Source organism: Pteropus vampyrus, unplaced genomic scaffold (genome assembly GCF_000151845.1).
Source record: "Pteropus vampyrus isolate Shadow unplaced genomic scaffold, Pvam_2.0 Scaffold416, whole genome shotgun sequence".
Lineage (NCBI taxonomy): Eukaryota > Metazoa > Chordata > Mammalia > Chiroptera > Pteropodidae > Pteropus > Pteropus vampyrus.
In genome coordinates this window covers 682,105-703,322 of record NW_011889197.1, presented here as the reverse complement: position 1 = coordinate 703,322, position 21,218 = coordinate 682,105, and the positions used below count along the sequence as shown (strand labels likewise).

Sequence of the window (21,218 nt, the reverse complement as noted above, 5' to 3'; positions counted from 1 at the left end):
AGTTCCTAGAAATAAAATTTTTTCAAATCAAGATATGGGTTGGAGGAAATCCATACATGGGAAACTGACAAAGAGAATGTGAGAGAATTAAAGAGTTGGTTTAAAAGTTACAACAATTACAGAAAGAGAACAGGGAAAGAAAATAGAGAAGTGGGATGAGGTTTAAGTTGCAATGAAAGTATTAAGGAGATAAGACAATTTCTCAGAAGTTTCCAGAGAGAAAAGGCCCATCGAGTGCCCAGAGGAAAGAATGAAAAAGAATCCACTCCAAGATGAATCAATGTGAAAACTGACCACTAGGTATGTTCTAAATTTAAAAGCATGCAGAGTGAATATAAACAAAGCAAAACAGGTCATATAGAAATGTGGCAGACTAGTATCTGACTTTGCTGGAGCATTTTGGCTTAGCTGACAATGGTGTAATACCATAAAAATTACGGGGAAAAAATTACTGACTAAAATTCTATAGCCAACTACCAATCAAATGCAAGAGTAGAATAAGAGCATTTTCATATCAAAGTCTCAAAACATTTACCTCCCATACGCCTTTCTCAGGAAGCTACCAAAGAAGTGCACTAAAAAGCAGGGAGTAAAAATAAGAAAAAAATGTCATCAAGAGACCAAGAAAAGATGGGATCTAACTTGTGATGGAGGGAGGAAGGGGATTTCCAGGATGAGGGTAAAGTGTCGACGGTGGCATTGTACATCTGGAGAGCAATCAGCCTGGACCGAGTAGTGGGACAGAAGGACCTAGGAGGGATGTTTTCATGCAGGTAAAAAAGGTGGCTCGATATGTCTGCAAACACTAAGAGAACATTTTTAGTTCTATTAGAGAGTATGGAGGATAAGCTGGTGATAAATAGAAACTTACAAGCCCCAAATGGGCAACTGCTCCACCAAAACCTACAAAGTTATCCCAGAAAGAAAATATAATTTAGTATAGGTACAACTGTGAATAAAAGTTACATAGTTATTACAATGCAGATAATGAATACTGATTTAACTCCAAATGTCGAAATAACTATACTATGAAAATGAAAGAAGGGGAAGTGTGTGTTTGTGTGGTATTGGGTGGGGAGGGGTAAGTTATAAGAGAGTTATATCTTCTCTTACCATAAAAGAAAGACAAAATATAGTATCTAAAAATGAAAATCAAGAAATAAAGCATGCTGTTTAGAAAGAGAGGAGTAAAGTCCAGAAGAAAGAGTTAAGAGTAATGACTTCTGAAAAATAGAAATTAGAAATGAGAAGGTGTGGAGCTGGAGACTGCTATTGTTCACTATCAGCTTTACAAACCATTTGACTTTTAAAAACTATATATGTTTCTTTTTTTTTTTTTATTTAGAGGAAAAGATATATTTATTTGGTACCTCATGTAAAACTACCAAGAAGTCTTGGCTTAAACTAATAATCTGTCTTCTTATGCATTGTCCATAAAAAAAAATAGTAACGGCCAGGTTCACATTTGATCTCATTTTCACATTTTAAAAACTCTCCTAAGAAGGTATTATTAGTATTCTTTTCACAGGTGTGGAGATTGATGTTTAGGGGGGTCACATATCTGGTAAGTGATGAAGTTGAAAATTCAAATTCAGGTCCATCTATCAAAGCCAATATTCTTTACACTGCCCTAGGTTTCTTTTTCCAGTAAGTTAATGTCTTCTTCCCCTTGAAGATATTCTTCAATAACTGTGTAGTGATCAGATTTGTCTCCTCGGCCTCTTTTTCAGGATTAAGTACCTCAATTTCTTGAGCTTACTTCACAAAAGCTCTTCTGAGTTTTTGTTTGTTTTGTTTTGACTCTGCACAGGTCCTTAAGACCTCTTTAATTTCCTCGCCTTCTTCACAGGCTACATTAACAGGAGAATGAGTCAATGCTAAGCTACCTTCTGGCTCTTCAATATCATCAGTTTATAGCTATAGTGTTGAAAAATGTATTGATTTTTAATGTTGATTAAAAATTTCGATGTTGACTTAGAGCCAAATTTAATGCTGATTTTTAAAATATACATCTAAACAATGTCATTTTGAAAAAATCGGCACTAAATTATTTGTGTATTACTAAAACATCTACTGAATTTAATTTCTTGTCAATAACTAAAATTAATTTTTTTTTTTACTTTTTGTATACTAAAATCTATAAGACGTGCTGTTTTCTTTCTCTTACCAATTTTGTTCTGGTCTTCTCAGATACAAACAATAATATTTCTGAGATTCTAAAGTAACATACAAATTAAATTGGGCTTTTTAAAAGTAGCAACAACAAAACCATAAACAACTATAAAACCTAAAACAAACCAAAATAAAACACAGGTTTACAGATTATCTTAGAGTCTCATGAAGAAGAATTCTGAGACAAATGTTAAATTTTGTGGTTCTATGTGGCTTGAACACCTTTTGAAAAACAAAAGAGGGTTGGAAAAAAAAGAAAAAAGTAAACAGGCACCCAGCAGTGTGTCCATATTTTGGATTCGAGCAATTCAAAAGTATTCACTACTGTGGGAATATACACCAGTACCTTCACAATATCTCTGTGTCTCAAAAAAACAAACACACTAATGAACAGGTTTAGTCAATTGTCCATTCATTCATTTGACATTTATTAAATGACTATTGAATGCCAAGCCTTGTGCCAAGCTCTGGGGACACAAAGACAAATAAATATGAATGTATAAACAAAGGAAAGTTTAAATAATTGGTACTCTCAAGAAAATTTAAATAGTTAGAAACCTAAAGAAAAAAGCACTTTTACACATCAACTGACATCTACTTTTGGCTGGTATTTCATGACATGTGGTTTACCTGTAGTGTGGAGGGGGTAGTTGTTGGATGACATCATGAATTTTTATCAGCCTTTCTTCATCTGTTGCTGCTGAAACAGCATCCTGTAATAATTATAATACAAAATAAACTAGTAGGCTTTGATGGTAAAAATAAAAGTTCTTCACTTACAATTCAGTTTTCACTCTATCTACAATTTGAGGCTGAATGATGAGGAATCACCATATAGGATCAAGGAAGTAAATTTGTTTCCACACTATGTGAACATTGAAATATATTAAACAATACTTTTTAAAAAACTTTATTATGGTAACCAGTATTAAAAGTGATAAGATTAGTGGCTCAAAGTCAGAAACTAAAAGAATGAAAATGTGGAAACAGCAAAGACTATGGACTAGCTAGCAATAAATGCCTTTTGCTTTTTTTGTTTCCTTTAATGAAACCATTTTAGTCATACAAGTATTTCTTACATGATCAAATCAATTTTTATACTTTTTGAACAAAACCATAAAGAAACTCCAAACAGAACTTGATTTAAAAGTGACCTGTACTCACCGAAAATTTCTCATACAGCTGGTAGGTGAGCAGAGGGTTTGGGAGCTCGCGGAAATACAGCTTACAAAGGGAGCCCACGGAATGTATGTCTTGAACATAAGGTTCTTTTGTCAGGTCGGGGACATGTTCAGAGTCAAATTCATGGCTAGCAAAGACAGAAGAGACACAAAATTATTTTATGAGGTAAAAGCAAGTATATGACTTTAAAACAGAAAGCAAAAGCCCAGTATTAACCTTTACCTCAGTGAATTAATGTTTTCTTCGAATGATTTTATTTTATATAAGTTATATCTGGACCAAGCAGTAATTGAATGTCTGTCTGATTATAAGACAAGCACTTTTCTATGTGGAAATTAAGGTAATAGCCCTTTAATATTAAAATGGACCACAATCTCTGAAATGCATATGAATGAGCAGGCCCTAACACACAGATCTGAAAACAGGACTCGTAATTCCTAATGGTTTGAATATCTAATTTTAGAAATTCTGGGAACTAGGGTTGAGTGGCAGCTCGTCCATGAACAACTATGCACAGAAATTCCTCAGATACATGAAGTATGGTTCAGAAATGCTTTATTGTAGAGGGATAAGAAAGCCAGAAACAATATAAACCAACTCCCGGCCAACATCAAATTTTAACAGATGGTAAAATCTGTAGCATTAAAGTGAGTGAAACAGAAGTTGTGCTTAGAATAGTAAGATAGATTAAGCTCACTCTCCAGGTTAACTAATATTAATCTACAGGTATGAAACCACTTAACCTAGAGGATTAGTATGTATGGACAATCTAAATATGACACTTGCTGAATGTGAAACTAAAGACTAGAACTGTCTTTAGTACAAGAATCAACTTAAGTATTTTCCAAAGATGTATTCTTGAAAAGAGAGATGAGCTCTGTAGTCCATTAGAATATTAAAATCCCTATAGAATAAATGGAAATTTCCATGAACCGCAGTGAAAAATAAAGAAAAATATCATATAAGAATAGATTAGAATCTAAGAGATTGAGCAAAAGTAAAATTTCTATCGCTGGTGTAAAGGATACCACTATTTTTATCTGAGAAAGTAATGAGAATGTGAAATATGTAACACATACTTTAGCATACACTACAGAACTAGTTTCAAAGGAGATCAGAAAAGTTTCTCTCTCATCAATTTTAATTAAGAACTACAGAATAACTCTACTATAATGTAAATTTCATCTCTCATAGTTGTCATGGGTTCAAATTCAATTTGCTAAAATCTTCAAATATTGTAAAGACACAAAATACAAGTATTGAAGAAGTTCAGGGGACATAGTTTTCTCATACTACAAATGAAGAAATGGCCTTTAGGAAAATAAACACAGAGAACAATTGAAGATTATTTCCTCCTTTTTCTAAACTATCTTACTGAAATTATGATTATCAATGTAAGAGACTTAATTTTGAAATAATTTCGTTTTTATGCATTATGATAGGAATGAAAAAGAAAATGCCATATAAAGCTTTACCGTAGTCTCTGGATATTGGAGGCAACGCCAGAGAGACGATATATTCCATCCACAATGCCATACCTCTCAATGAATGCTGTACAGCTTTGAAGAACCTGGGGTACTAAAGAGAATTTTTAAAGACATGGATTAAATTGGGAGTATTCAGTAGAAACAAAGTCACCAAAAACTGAGAATATCTCAGTTCTCATAAGCAAAATTAAATTTGTAAAATTAAAATTATAAAGGGTGGAGATTCATCTACCACAAAAAATGAGGAGAGCATATTTACTTAATTTCATATCTCAACTAGAAAACTGGCTCTATCTTGTTACATTAGGTAAGTGAAAGAGCTCATATAGTATTCGGATAGTTCCTCTGACATCTTCTGCAGTAGGCTTTAGATCACGTTACAACAAAAGTGAATTGTTTAGTACTAACACCATATCAGATTAAAAAAAATATATTTAGCTGTTCAGCTGAATTTCATACATAGCAAATGAGTATGTGAAGTTATATGCTTATCCTAATGAGATAATTGCCTATAAGTACTATAAATTTTTACTTTCAAAAATTTCTTTTATCTTTTCATAGTCAATGTTAATTGTAATTATCCAATTAAAAAAAAAACGCAACATAATGCAAAGGTCAAAGCAATTTCAAACAGATGAAATCTTAATTTCCTGCCTATCTTTACATTATTAATTACTAACCTTCTGACTTAATATTATCAGCTCATTATAAAGGGCACTTCGACAATAAGAAGAAAAGCGTACTCTTTTTCTGGTTACCTCACTGAATATTTGATATAAATGGACAGCTATTCTGGGCCTATAGTCTAGAAAAGAACGTTCATAGTATATGATAAAAAAATTTTATAACCATTCAAAAATGTACAGTAGATGAAATCTGAACTTTGTTAGGTCTTCCTGCCTTTTGTTGTCCTTCCTGCATTCTAGCTTTTAAATTCTGCCAGATCCTATAACTTATATTTAAAACAAACTCCTTAGCTGTGATTATTTTTTTAAAAGCAGCTGTATTATTGAGCATGTACTATTTGCCAGGCTAAATGCTTTACAATAGATACTCTTATTTAATTCTCACAGAAATCCATGGGGAAAGTTCTATTATCACCATTTTACACAGAGGAAATTGAATCTTAAAGAGAAACTTTTACCCAAGGGCAAGCAGGAAACAAATGGCAGAAATGAGATTTTAAATAAAAAAAATCTAAGTACAAAGCCAACTTTTTTTTAACTTCGGCAATATACTGCCTAGAATATAAAGTCCTTCACGATTTGCACTTATTTATCATATTTCCATATTTTTCAATTCTAGGCCAAGTGAAATCTTATCTTTTGCAACATAAACCAGTCATTCTTTAAGTCCCTCGATTTCCTGGGAGAGGAAAAAAATGTTCTTGGCCTGGACTCTCCCTCTATAACCACCTTCTTACACAAAAATCTTGGCTGCTGTTCAAAACCCAACTCAACTGTCACTTTTAAGCAAGTCTTCTCTGAGTATCTCCAAGTAGAGGTAGCTAGCTGCTCTATGTTCTAGGTGCCCACAGAACAATTTCATTTTGAATTATTATTTATTTGTTTATACAACTATTACCCCTTCTTAGTCCAGCTTTTAAAGTGCAAAACCCATGCCTTATCTTTGTATATTCAAAATCCAGAAGCACTGTCCTGACACAATGTACAAAATTAACAAATGAACTAATTTACAGGTGTATTAATTCATTTTAGTTAAGCTTGACAAAGTTTTCTGACCAAGTTAGCAGAGTAGGGATCTTAGTTTTCATATGAAACTATATTAATTTTCAACAATTTGCTTTGTACCTCTAAAAACATTCAAAAATTTTAGAAATGAGAAAAGGAATATGTTTATGTGGTGCAGATGAAGGGCAAACAGAGTTGCTGGGTACTTTTTGTGGCTTGACTTTGATATTATAAGCAATCTTCATGTCACAGTGATATGCAAAATATAAAATATCATTATGAGTTTGAGTCGCATTTCTAATATCATTTTATCAATGATAACCTCAGTGCATCAGGCTTCAATCCTACAAACTAGATGTATAATAATAAAATTTGGAGCTGGAAAATTTCTATCACCTACTTCAAAGGGAATATATTTAGAGATTACTGAGATAATTAACATAATTAAAGAAAGAAAAACAGGGCTTTAATTTTTTTACTTAAAAGATGCCTCTCATTATATATGCACCAAATTAGCATGCTAACTCACCCAGGTACACAGAAGGTTTGCTTTGGAAGGAAACCATTCAGAGCACAGGGTTTTATTTCTGTACTAATAGGCTCTCCTAGTATGCATCATAGAATTTTCATAAAAATTAGCTACCATCCATTAAAAAGTATAAATAACTTTCCTGGGACTCTTACAACTATGTGATATTAGAGTCATACCTGCTTATGTGTTCTCAAAAATAGGCAAAATTTAAAAATATAAGGAATCGGAAGTCTTCCCCTGATAATATGATTAAGCCTCTATAGACATAATACTGCATGGAAAACATTTGAGTTGTTTCTTTACACTTTATGTTTCCTAAGTAAAAGGACTGAATATCTATGAAACAATCACATAATGGGGCTTCATAAATAAAATTACATAACTGAACATTGCTATTACTTAGAATTTTGAGAGAGAAACAGGGCATTTAATTAAAATAGGTAGCAAAATGAAAGGAAAAAGCATAAACTTTCATTCTAAAGAAAAAAGAGTAGAAACTGAAGAACAGTATCAGAAGACAAAAATAGAAAAGATCTGGTTTCATTTTTACTAACATATAAGAAAGCAACATGAGAACCCAATATATCAAAAATAAATCCTAGTTAAAAAGGCATTTTATTAGCCATCTTTCCCTCCCCAAATCATCTAATAAACCACTCTAGTGCATATTAAATAATGACTCAGTGACATACGAGAAAACTCCAAAATGGTTCTGCCAAAAGGCAGAATTGCCTCCACACTCTCCAAATAAAACACTTCTGATATATTTTATACTTTTAATATTTTTATATCATCATATGACAACATTATAAGAAGTAAAATTTAAATTAGAACTGCTGACCCTTAAGATTAGAAGCATAGCTAAAAGAAATATGACAAGAATTGATCCTTGATTTTTCTTGACAGTTTTAGTTTCATTTCTGTTCTTAACTCTTCATTGACTCATTCATTTATCAATCATTTATAACATCCCTTCTATATATCAGTCATCGTGCAAGCATTCTATAATAAAGATGAAAAAGCCAAGTTCCATTCTCAAGGTGGTGGCTTCCAGGCCAGGAGTACAATGGTGCTATGTTACTTATTAGAATGTGCATCATGATTTTTGGTTAAGGAAAATATGATTACCTAAAGGATTAATTTCAGGGGTTATTTGGGCCTTGCTTTTTCCTAGTGTGCTCTCATTATAAAATCCCTGTATACTTACAATAGTTAAAGAAAACAAATAATACCTCTTGCTGAAAGGGCCAAATAATCTCAATATGTCCAGGAAACAGAGTTTCCTCACCTGGAGTTTCAAATTATTTTTTATATTTTGTACAAAATATAATTTCACCTAGTTTTCTATGAAGTTTTCATTTTTTTTAAAGCAATTTGATTTCAAATCTCATTTTAAGGAAATTCAGTTTCAAATATGTGCAGCAAATAAAACAAGTCCTATAAAAAAAAATCAATGACAGCTGAAAACTCTGCTATACTAGAATAGATTTTATCACAGTTATAGAATGCATGAACACTGTAGTTACTAAACCTGTTATTTTCAGAAAAAAAAATATCTTGGCATCCATCACCTTCTCCTATCATACTTACTAAGAATGGAAACACATCAGAAACTTCTAACTAAAACTTGCTGAACTGGTGTTTGAGAGCTAACGATCATGGCAGAACAAACTGGAAAACCCTCTCTCATATTATCATATCCAAGCAAGGTTGAAACAAAAAAGAGATACAAAAGAAATAAAAAAGAGAGACAGAAAAAAAAAGAAACCAAGAAAACAAAAAACATTTTGGTGCTATAATTAAGGATGCCCATGTAAATGACAAATTAATCTGATCTAGCCACAAAAAAGTACTATGTGAGTAGATTTTTTAAAAAATCAGTCCTATAGATAACGGTGATACTACCTTTAATCAAATCAATTATCGCATTGTGGTCTGTGAGATCATCCTAAGTGATTTCTGGCTCTAGGGATCACAAACAAAATAATTTCAAAAATTATCAGGCTCCTATATGATTTCTTACAACAGTTTGTACAGAAGAAACAGGTCAGGTTTGTCACGTGTTCCAACAGGGAGCTGCTCAAAAGTTTAGAAAGTGTAACAGGATAATCTCTCTATAAAGTAGATTATTCACTACTCTATAAAGTAGATTATTCACTAAGAATACAATTTAGAGAATGAGTCACATAGTGAAACATTATTCTGATATGAGCTTCCTTCTTTAAAAAAATCTTGTGTAAAATCTGTTTTATATAGAGTAAGGATGCTATTTTAAATAAACTAAAACAGAATAATCAAGAGGAAGAACGATTATATACATTATATATCTATCTATATTTATATCTCATCTCTCCTCACAATTATGTATATACTATATCAATATATCATTCTTCTTCCTCGTGATTATTGTTTTCACTAAGATTTTAAAATATTATATATAATATGTTCAATTCTACTTGTTTTAATTTAGACTTTAAAACAGTTTCTATATATACATACGCACATGGTATAACTACAGTTACTAACTACATACAGTATAGACAAAGTCTCAAAATTTTCTAAAAATTTTAATTTCCCACATTTATTAAGTCAAATACAAACTAATAAATCAATTTAATAAAACCATTTTATTTCTTACTTAAATTTATGGTTAATAAACTTCAAAGGTTTCTCCTTTCCTGTTAGTCTTCATTTGCATATGAATATGAATATCTTTCATATGAATATTTATTCACTTTTACCATGCCTAAACAGTACATTATTTTAATATGCCAACTAGAATGTACCTGACCTCAGCCTTCAAAGTTTCTTTCTATCTTTTAGAATTTACCAAATTACAGTTATACTCTAACGTCACAAGTTAATTTTTTTTGTATTTCTAAACACTTAGACTTTCTCCTCTGCATCGGCCTTTAGCACAGTTTTCTCTTCCAAGACTATTAAATTCATTTCTAATACTCTTCTAGTATTTTTACCTTTTTAATTAAAAAATCAGAAAAACTAAGAAAAAAATAACAAAAATATTCTCAACATATAATACTCTACCATAATTATATTCATTTTACATATCAATGATTATCTGTACTTTTTTTTTAACCCTTTCTTGTTTTACATAAATCCTTTTAACATTTCTTTGTAATATTGGCTTGTTGGTGATGAATTCGTTAAGCTTTTTCCTGTCTGGGAAGCTCTTTATCTCACCTTCCATTTTAATCAAAAGCCTTCCTGGGTGGAGTATTCATGGTTGTAGATTTTTGTTTTTCCTAACTCTGAATGTTTCTTGCCAGTCTCTTCTGGCTTGTAAAGTTTTCACTGAAAAATCAGCAGACATTCTTATGGTGGTACCCCTGTAAGTAACTAACTGCCTTTCTCTTGCTGCTTTTAAGATTCTCTGTCTTTGATCTTTGGCATTTTAATATAATGTATTGTGGTGTGGATCTGTTTGAATTCCTCGTTTGTTACTCTTTGTGCTTCTTGATCTTGTATGTCTAATTACTTTGCCAAGTTAGGAAAGTTTTCTGTCATCATTTTTTCAAATAGATTCTCAATCTCTTGCTCTCTCTCTTCTCCTTTGGGTACTCCTATGATGTGGATATTGTTACGCTTAATGTTGTCCCAGAGGTCTCTTAAACTATCCTCATTTTTTAAAATTCTTTTTTCTTTTTGTTGTTCTGATTGGATGTATTCTGCTACCTTGTCTTCCAGTTCGCTGATTTGATCTTCTGCTTCGTCCAATGTACTGTTGAATCCTTCTAGTGTATTCTTCAATTTAGTTATTGTATTCTTCATTTCTGTTCAGTTCTTTTTTATGGTTTCCATGTCCTTCTTTATGCTTACTATCTCTCTGTTGAGGTTCTCATTGTGCTCATCCATTCTCCCCCTAAGTTTGTTGAGCATCTTTATAATCATTGTTTTGAACTCTGTCTCTGGTAGGTTGCTTGCATCCATTTCATTTAGCTTATTTTCTCGCGTTTTCTCCTGTTGTTTCATTTGTCGCATGTTTATCTTTTCCTTTTATTAGCCTCTCTGTGTTCATTTCTATGTGTTAGAAATATGTGTTTCATCTCGGCTTTGGCCAGATAGCCTTGTGTGGAAGGTATCCTGTGTGGCCCAGTGGTGCACTCTCCCTGATCCCCTGTGCTGGGGACTCTGGACGTGATCTTTGTGTGGGTTGTGTGTGATCTTCTGTTCTAGCTAAGCCTTTACTGGTGTTAGTACATCAGTGGATGAGATTAATGCTCAGACTGACTAATTGTGGGAACTGGCTGCATCCACAGAGTAAGAGTTGCTGTGTGGGGGCTGACCCCGCTGAGTGGGATTTGCCCTAGCAGGCTTGATATTTGTTGAGACCACCCTTTGTGTGTACCAGTTATGGGACTAGTCAAGAGTTGCTCTGCTGTGGTCTAGTCCGTTGATTATGTGGCCCCTTGGGAGGGGCTCCCCAGTAGGCCAAGGCCAGCCACTGCCTTTGATTGCTCAGAGATACCTGGTAGGAGCTACAAAGCGATCTGCAGATGGTTGTTGCCTATGCTGGATCTATAGGTAAGTGAAAGAGACAATGCTGTAGGCAGCAGTCTGGTTATCCCCCATCCCTGATGTAGGGCAGTTTAGCAGAAGGACCACTGTTCCTCAAGGCCAGAAACTGCCTGTCTGTTGCCCGTAAGTCTCTGAAACTCGAAAAGCCTTTGGGTGATATGCATGTTAGGTGATGCAGGGACCCTGGTAGTCTCCTGAATCTATTGCAAAAACTTCCCCCTGCCACTGCAGTGTCAGTTTACATGCCAGCACTGTCTCTGTGGCTCCCTGTACAAGTTTAATTGTAGCAAGGCCAGCTGTTGCCCACCTTGAAACTACAAACACCAGAGCCCTGTTTAAGAATTTCTAAAGCTCATGGATGAGTTTGTGGCCCGCCAATGAAAGCTTCTCCTGGCTTTGTGTGGGTTGCACGAACTGAGTGCTGTTGTTTGTTGTTGAATTTGTGACCCAAGAAAGGCACAGGATGGGACTGGGTTGCCTAGAAACAGGCTTGTCGCAGGTAATTTGTGGGTTAGGTGGGGCGTCACCTCAGTGAGGCACAGGGTCATCAGGCCTACACAGCACCAGTTTTGCTGCCAGCTCTGGGACTGCAGATTCCCACCAAAGTCAGATATCACTGCACAACCTACTGTCATCTGTGATGGGCACATAATACCCCTGAGGTCTGCCCAAGCAATACTGTATTTCATGCTGGCAGCAGTGATCTTCCTGTCACTGTATTCCCTAAACTTTACTCACTTAGCTGGCTGAGATTTGTTGACTGCACAGAATGTGTCACCCCAAGGTAGGGGCAGCTGCCTGTTATCGTGCCACGGGTACTTTATGTATTGGTTGGGGCAGGATCTTGGAGTCAAGAGCCATCAGGCCAATAGCCTAGATTTTCTGCAATGTGTCTGCCCGTTTCCACAGTAGTGACAGATCACAGGGAGATAAGCTGCTGCCTGGGGCGGTCCCACAGACCCCTGTGATTCCCCTAAGAGATACTGCAGCTCATATAGGTAGCAGCGGTCTGCCCACAAATGTTTTCCCTGAAATGTGCTCACTGCACTAGCCAAGGTCTGTTGCCTGAACAGAATGTGCAACCCCTGAGAAAAGCAGGACAGGGGAGGATGCCCGTCAATGGGTTGCAGGCACTTTGTGGCTTGAGTGAAGCAGGATCTGAGAAAGACAAAGGCCATCAGGCCAATACAGCTTCAGTTTTGCTGCAACTTCTGAGCCCGCACTTTCCTGCTGTAGTCACATATCACAGTGAGACCAGCTGCCATCTGGTGCAGTCCCAAAGACCCCTGAGATATTCCCATGTGATACTGCAGCTCTTGCAGGCGGTGGAGTTCTTCCTGCAAGTGATTTCCCCTCAATGCGGCCCTGAGCTAGCCAGTTTGTTGCCTGTATGGATTGGCTGGGGGAGTGGGCAGAGGCAGGGTGGTGGTGTTTCAATGGGCCGCCTAGGGCAATTTGTGGGTTGGGTGGGGCGGGGTCTCAGAGAGACAATGGCAGTCAGATCAATACAGCCTCAGTCTTGCAGCAACTTGGGTAACCTTTCATGCATGCATTCCCACAAAAGTCGCAGATCACAGCAAGACCAGCTGCTGTCTGGGACTGGCCCATAGACGCCGAAGATCCGCCCAAGTTTGTATGGGCATCAGTGATCTGCCTGAAACTGTCTCCAAAATGCCTGTTCACAGCGCTAGCTGCCTGCTGTAAATCTCTGCCCCTGAAATGGTACAGGGCGTGGTACCCATCCAGCAACAAAAGCTCAGGGCAATCTGCAGGTTGGGTGGGGCGGGCTGATCTCCTCAGGCCAGTGCTTCTCTATTGACCCTGTGGGAGGGGTCTGCATGGGCAAGTTGGCTGGTCTGTAAATTGCCCTGTAGGCGGGGCCCGACTAAGGCACAATGGTGGCTGCCCGTCCAGCCCTGATTTTGGCATCAGGAAATGCAGTCTTTCTCCATATGACTCTTGCGCAAGCCTCTGACCCACCGCTGGTGACCCTGGTGAATGTCCGCAGGTGAGAGAATCTGTGTGTGGGCCCTTCAAGGGCGCATCTAGAGTTTCAGTCTGCTTCTGTCTCACCCAGATGGCCGGAATCCCCTCTAGTTTTTACAGTCAGAGTTATTGGATTCTCCTCTTCCCTGGGCCGGGATGCCCCTGAATGAGGCTAGGACCCCTCTTCCTCAGGGGTGCCTCTGCAGCCTCACTCTCCCTCCTGGTGATCCTCTACCACCGGCGGGTTAGGGTCCAGCTCAATTTGCAACTTTTCTCCTCCTACTGGCATCGATGTGGCTCCTTCTTTATATTATCAGACATACGTGTTATGATCAGCTGAACTTCAGTTGATTCTCCACCCTGATTATTTTTAAATTTGGTTGAAATTCAATGTGGACCTGGGAGGAGGTGAACCCTGCTTTTACCTAGTCCTCCACCTTACTCTAGAATTCCATACTTTCAAAAAGGCGAATTTACTGTTTATATATAATATTTTTCAAATTTCCAGACTGTACTCAAATTTATAATTTTAACAGCTTCATACTTCATAGATATAAAAACAATGCAAATTAACAGTGCTATTGTACCCTTTGTGTGAATGTCTTATTCTTCCTAAAAAGATCAGAAGTATCTCTACTGTCAAAGTACTTTCTTAGACTCCTCTTTACTCTAAATTATCCCCAGAACTAAGGTAAGTACCTGAGAATGTTCAATACATGCTGCTGAACTTAAATGGGACAGATGTTGCCTAAACTCCTGTGTAATTGATTATAGAAAATCAATATGGAGAGGTTAGAAGTTAAAATTATAAGATTATAAATTTTATTTTTACCTTCAAAACCAGAATTGAGAAGGTGCTCTCCCAGGTCACAACCAAACACCCTCTCTTTCAAGATCCCCCGCTGCTTCAACTTCTGTTTTGTTGGACGAGACTTCATGAATGTGCGTAAGAAAGTAATGAGCTTGCCGTGTTTTTTAGACACTAAAAAAGTAATAAAGAGAAAATATCTTAGTTGTGGCAAGAGGTTACATTTTTACTTAGTATGATAAGAAGTGGAGATCTTGACAGGGTGACTGCAAAATAATCGATTAAAAGTAAGTACATTTTATATTCTGTAGGAAATTTTCAACTGAAGTTTAGTGACTTTATAAATAACATCATATTTTTGCACTTTCTTCTTACCAGTCCATGGTCTTATTTGATGGGATTGTGAGCAAATTTAAGTATGGTAAACCAGCCATCTTCCCAGTGCATACTTATGAATACCACAGGATTGTGATCAGTACCTGAGTTTTATTCTAATATAAGGCTTTGGAGAGCTTCATAGTAAGTCAGACTTAAAATGGTGTCAATATGGTTTGCCTTTCTAATCAATTTCTACAATATTTTACTTGAAGGTTAGACATTTTCATGGCGTTTGTAATCTTTGGAAAATAAAACTAAAAAAAGAAACACTTCCCTCCTTTTCATTTTATAACGAGGACAATGCCATTATGATACAGAACACACTTGTCCAACTAACTGCTATATAAATACAAAACACACACATAAAAAAGCATTAGATCTTCTATTAACATTCATCTAGAGTATGCTAAATATATCACTTTAAATCCTTTGTAGATCAAAGCAGGAGATAAGTAAATTAATATATAGTAAAATATTTCCACTAATTGATCTAGAAAAACAACAGTGAAAGAACTGAATACACAGAAAAATTACTTTTGCTGAGAAGTGCAGCCTGTAAGAAAAATTACTCTAAAAGTCAACATATAACAAATATACCTAAGCTCAGAGATTAGGTGCTGGATATAAGGCTAAGCCACATGGCCTCAATCCTCTTATCCAGTTTGCAGATGATTACTGAGAGTCATACTAAATCCTATCATAGATTCTTGAGTGAACCCAAATCTTAAGTCCCCTGAACTGATGACGTCTCCTGTAGAAATTCTATTCGCCCAGAGTAACTTGTGGCCTAGATGAACCACTAGATGGGTTACTCTAGACCAGATCAGATATTTGCCATCTGTTTCTTTTCATTTTAATGGAAACACTATTTACAGATATAAGCTTCTGTGAACTGTACAAGGGTGATTAATCGTAACTGGTTTGGCCATAACTAAGAGGTTTCTTTACATATGAGACTTTACGTGCTAAGTCCTGGGCAAACTGGGACAAAACAGTCATCCTATATTGTATGCAGATTAAATGAGAAATTTATTTTTTCTATATCAACCATTAAAACTGACTTAGGATCATCCGTATAATTTTGATGCTATCTCTGATATGCTCTGAAACTCTGAGTAAACTACAACCTCTCTTGTATCTGAGATGATGTAAAAAAATTTTAAATGATGTGCTCCTTATAAGCTAGTGAGACATTTATGGAACACTAGGGTAACTTCAGAAACATATTGCACATATCATAATATTACTATATTAAAAAGTTATTGGACTTGTATGATTCTTATTCTCCCCTAGTTGCTAGGAGAGTATATGTTGCAAATCTTTGTTAAAGAGTGGTCATAACACCATTTCAGTTCACTTTCAAACGTGTTTTGTTTCTACATAAACTTTAAAATAATTTTGACAAGCTTTACTAAAAAATACAAATGAGTTTGGCTTATAATCATTTAACATAATATATTTATATGTATTTATATATATTCTTAACATATTAATGTTATATTTACATATTAGAAGAATTTTAATTTCTGCAATATTCAGTATTTCTAACTGGTAACATTTCTAATAGGGCATGTCATTATTTTTCTAAATCTTTTATATCTCGGTAAAGTTTTCTAATTTTCTTTATGAAAGTACACATTCCACTTATTTCTTGTTAGGGATATTGCTAGGTATTTTATCTTTTTTTTTTTTTTTTGCTGCTCTTAATGGAATAATACTTTTCTGCAATTATAGCCTCAATTGGTAATTACTGGTATGCGAGAAAATATTTTCTTTAGGAATAGCTCAAATCTGTTAATTTACTAAACTCTCAACAATTTTAGAAGGATTTTAGTTGATCCTTCTTGATTTCATGAATATATAATTGTGTCAAAGCAAATATGATAATTCCATCCTTTTTCTTATAAGATGATTTGTTTTAGATTGTAATAATTGGCCAGACTTCCAAGATACTTATGAATGGTAGGCATTCATATTTAGATGCCAAATTTGATGAAAATATCTATTGAATTTGATGACTGCATATTATGTATATGTGAAAGCATTCTTTTAGTCTCATATTTCCAAGAAGGTTACAAAATGATGGGCATTAAATTTGAACTACCATTCATTTAGCAACAACTATGTAAGTGCCTACTCTATCTCAGGAACTGTTCTAACTCCTGTGATTACAGCGGGAAACAAGTGAGGCAACTTCCTTGCTGTCAGAGCTTACTGAGGGGAGAAGACCACGAACAATTAAATAATAATAATACTATAGCTAGCATATATTTCATGCTTAGTAAGTGCCAGTAACTGCACAAGTGTTTATATTTATTAGTCATTCATTTCTCACAGAACCCATATAAGAAAAATACTATTATTATCCCCATATTGTGATGGAAGCAACTTAGCCACAGAGTGCTAACATATCCAAGGTCACATAACCAGGACTCAAAATCAGGTGGCCTGGCTCAAAACCCAAGCTCTTAGCCACAGTATAATATTGTCCAAGTTAAGATAACAAGGTAACTTCAGATTGCTTTTAACTGCTAATAAGGAAATGAAGAGTGAAGTAACAGCAAAAGGAAAAAAACTACACTGAATAAGATGATCAGGAAGGTCTGAGAAAGTCACATCTGAGTTGCAAGATGTGAGTGTACTAAGCAAGGAAGATAGTGGTATGAAATGAAGCTGAAGATGTATGAAAAGGTCAGGTGCTAGGGGCCATAATACAGAGTTTGGATTTTATGCAATGAAATTTTATGCAGAACATACTGAAGAGTTTAAACATTTTTGAAAGGTTACTTTAAAAATAGCCCAATATATATATCAGAAACCCAAATGTGCATTAATAGGGAATTGGTTGAATAAACTATGATATATCTGCACAGAGGATTACCGTTTGGCTTAAAAAAAAGAAAAAAAGAGTATCTCTACTTACTAATATAGAGTAATTTCCTGAATGTATTAGTCATAAAGGAAGGTAATGTTAACTTTGAGTTGGAAATGTGAACATGAACTCAAAATTAAAATACAGTCATACCAATGACAAGCCAAATATACCATGGTGGTCTCATAAAAAGAACCCCCAAGAAAATTCACAGTAAATGGTTTAGTAGAAGCTTTTGCGGACCTCAACAAGCTCCTTAAAAAGTCTGAAAACATGGATCTTAATACCGAAAGGTTTTCATTAATAGGGAGGAATGTTCATGGTACATTATCCTCTTATCAGCAAATCTCTGATTAAACAAACAAACAAACAAACAAACAAACAAGCAAACCACCATGGTCATATTTCTGAAAAGAGTGACACCTCCTCAAGAAGGGCCTCACGCAGGTCTTTCAGGAGGTATTCCAGAAGAAGGCATTATTATAACAGGAAATGACAACTCCATGTGTGTTACTGCCCCTGAGGCCTTCTAGTGGGACAGGATGTGGAGGTGGAAGGCAGTGGTTTTGATGATCCTGACTCTGTGAAGGCGCATGGTGCTTGTTTATGTCTTGGTTTGAACAAAGAAGCTTAAAGAGTAAAAAAAAAAAAAAAAAGGTTAAAAGAAAAAAAGTATAGACTAAGGGTATAAGAAAATATTTTTTGTACAGCTGTACAATATATTCGTACAATATGTTTTAAGCTGTTATTACAAAAAAAGTTGAAAAGTTTAAAAAAATTAAAAGCTTATTTATAAAGTAAAATTGTTACAGTTAGCTAAGGTTAACTTATTGAATAAAAATATATATTTTTTAAATTTAGTGTGGCCTAAGTGTACAGTGATTATAAAGTCTATAGTAGTGCACAGTAATGAATGTCCTAGGCCTTCATAGTCATTCACCATTCACTCAATGACTCATCTGGAGCAACTTCTAGTCTGTAAGCTTCATTCATGGTAAGTGCTCTCTATACATGTGTACCATTTTTTATCTTTTATACAGTATTTTTATGGTACATATTGTATATTTATATATGCTTAGATATACAAATACTTACCATTGTGTTACAACTGCCTACACTATTCAGTACAGTAACATGCTGCACAGGCTTGTAACCTAGGGGCAATAGGCTACACCATATAGCGTAGGTATATAGTAGGCTATACCATCTAGGTTTGTGTAAGTGCACTCTATGATGTTCACACAATGATGAAATTGCCTAATGATGTGTTTCTCAGAACATATCCCCATTGTTAAGTGGTGCACTACTGAACACAAACATTTTCTCTAAGCTCTAGCCACCGAAAGCCTTAGAAACAACGACATTCTGGTTGCAATGAACACCTCTGGTCTCGGATCTGGGTTTCTAGATATCATTCCCTAATAAAATAAACTAGGACTCCCTGGAGAAATGCCTGTTTGCAAGCTGATAGTAGGGAAAACATAAGGTGAGAATGGGAAATTCTGTTGTGACAGAAAGTAAGGGAAACACCCATATCCATTAGGAGTCATGGCAACAGGACCCAGCTGAACCAACTCCCACAGGCCAGCTTTGGAACTTTATAAATATTTGAATATCCCACAGAGTGACTATAACTTATTGGGAAACATCGAATAAATAAAAACTCATAAGTCCATGATAACACTCCCTAGAAGAAAGTAAGGAAGGAAGAGAATGATAATTTTCAGCACAAAAGGAGCTAGAACATTTAAAAAAAACTGCATGAGCAGTTTGCCATAGTGAACTGGGATCCTCACTAGTAGAGAAAAAACTATGTTTATTCCTTTAATATCAATTAGCAATATCATAACTAGAATGAATGACTGAAATTAATTATATATTAACCAGAAAATATATACATTCATAATTCAATGACAGCTGTATGGAAACTGACTTATAATTATGATCCTCCAACCAAACTCTCACACAATAAAATCACATTAGCCTGTGAAGAACTGGACTTTCCAGGACACTAAGTAGCTCTGACTCTGCTTTTAGTGTGCTAAGTTTGGCTCAGGAACAAAGAAACTTGCCTATCTTTTCCCAAATAATGACGTAAGACTCAATTAAGTAAGGGCTCTGATATGACATAAAATTAAGACTGGTGGAAAGTGTCATTAGCAACTGTGTGCCCCCATTTGGCACTTGAGGGTTCTGAGTAATTGTGTTGATATACATGAAACCTGATTTATACTCTGTGTGGCCAACTTGTTTCTGTCACCTTTCCAAAAAATATTACTAAACAAATTGGGAACTTTAACTCTAAACTTGTAATTGGTGGCGGGGGGCAGGGGGCCGGGCAGGGGCTGGTTTTTCCTGTCAATGTATATCCCACTCTGAGACACTGAAATAAGTAATATTCATAATGGTGACTAGACATACAACCTTAAATGATTTCTAAGTCTTCAAAGAAAGACTAAATTGCATTGTATACAGTATGTAGTGTCACTTTATTTTCTTATTATAAATGATGTTCTAATCCACTGTGCTAAAGATTAATTGTGGTCAAAAGCTCTGGCGGCCATAATTAAATCATTATCTGTCAAGACAGATAAATTTCACTGTATTAGAAATTTAAACTAATAAAAATATTCAATTTAGTTACATGGAAATTTGAAGAACAACATTTCCAAATATAAATGTCTCTTCATATTAATTTTGTCTATACTTTATATTTTCCTCTCATTTCTTAGACAATAAATGGCCAAAATTAGTTTATTTTAGACATACTGTCCTTCACTCTGCCTCATTACAAACTAATAGACTAATTAGTAAAATTACCTTTTGAGGACTAGAAGTCTGAAGTACTGTCAATAATACCATAAGACTTCCACTGAGGGAGGTAGAATAGGGATTTGGTTTTAGACAGTTAATTGTTTATAAAAACATTTCAACAGAAGAACACTGGAATGCAGTAGGGTTAAGGTCCACCAAATATGCTAGATTAGAGAAACGAAAATGATAACAATGGCATTTCCACAGATAAAAACATAAAACAATACTTAGACAAAAGCAAATCATACCATTTTATATTCAAACTCCCTAGAGTTAAAATACAACATGTACCATAATGTTAACTTCTTTTGTATTATTTACACATGATAGATTTTATATCTGCAATCTCTTTTCAAAACTAAAGACAAACCTAACCAGACCAGTCTTTCCAGTAGTTAAAAGTTTTAGCAGTATGACACACAACTTAATATCTCCAAGGCAAATCTTTATGACACCAATAGCCAGTTTACAGAGATACACTAAAAACATATTGTTCAGTAAGCCATAGTGAACCTTGACATGGAGAAGTGGGGCGCTGGGTGTTTTTAATTACACAAGTATAATACTTCTCCAGCAAAACCAAAGAATTCTTACTTTCTCGTAATACTTTACACCTAAACTAGAGTTCTCTAAATTGGATCTCAGAAATCTCCTAGACTGATTTGAGAGAAGTCTGGTTTTGAATTAATTTCTCAGGAAATTAAAGGAAGATGATTTGTGCCAGATAATGGCCTTGGTGTTAGGTTTATGTGATCACATG

The 21,218-nt window shown here is 35.1% G+C and overlaps 1 protein-coding gene across 3 annotated transcripts in view; it reads right to left on the bottom strand.

The window, feature by feature from the left end:
- Positions 1-21,218, bottom strand: part of ARHGAP32 (Rho GTPase activating protein 32) — a 177,991-nt gene that overhangs the window by 23,779 nt on the left and 132,994 nt on the right. For all 3 annotated transcript variants that reach the window (XM_011380924.2, XM_011380925.2, XM_011380926.2), the window contains 4 exons: positions 14,419-14,568; positions 4,830-4,932; positions 3,337-3,481; positions 2,803-2,885 (listed from right to left, as the gene is read on the bottom strand). In XM_011380924.2, coding sequence (XP_011379226.1) covers positions 2,803-2,885; positions 3,337-3,481; positions 4,830-4,932; positions 14,419-14,568 — 481 coding nt within the window. The remainder of the gene's footprint in view (positions 1-2,802; positions 2,886-3,336; positions 3,482-4,829; positions 4,933-14,418; positions 14,569-21,218) is intronic.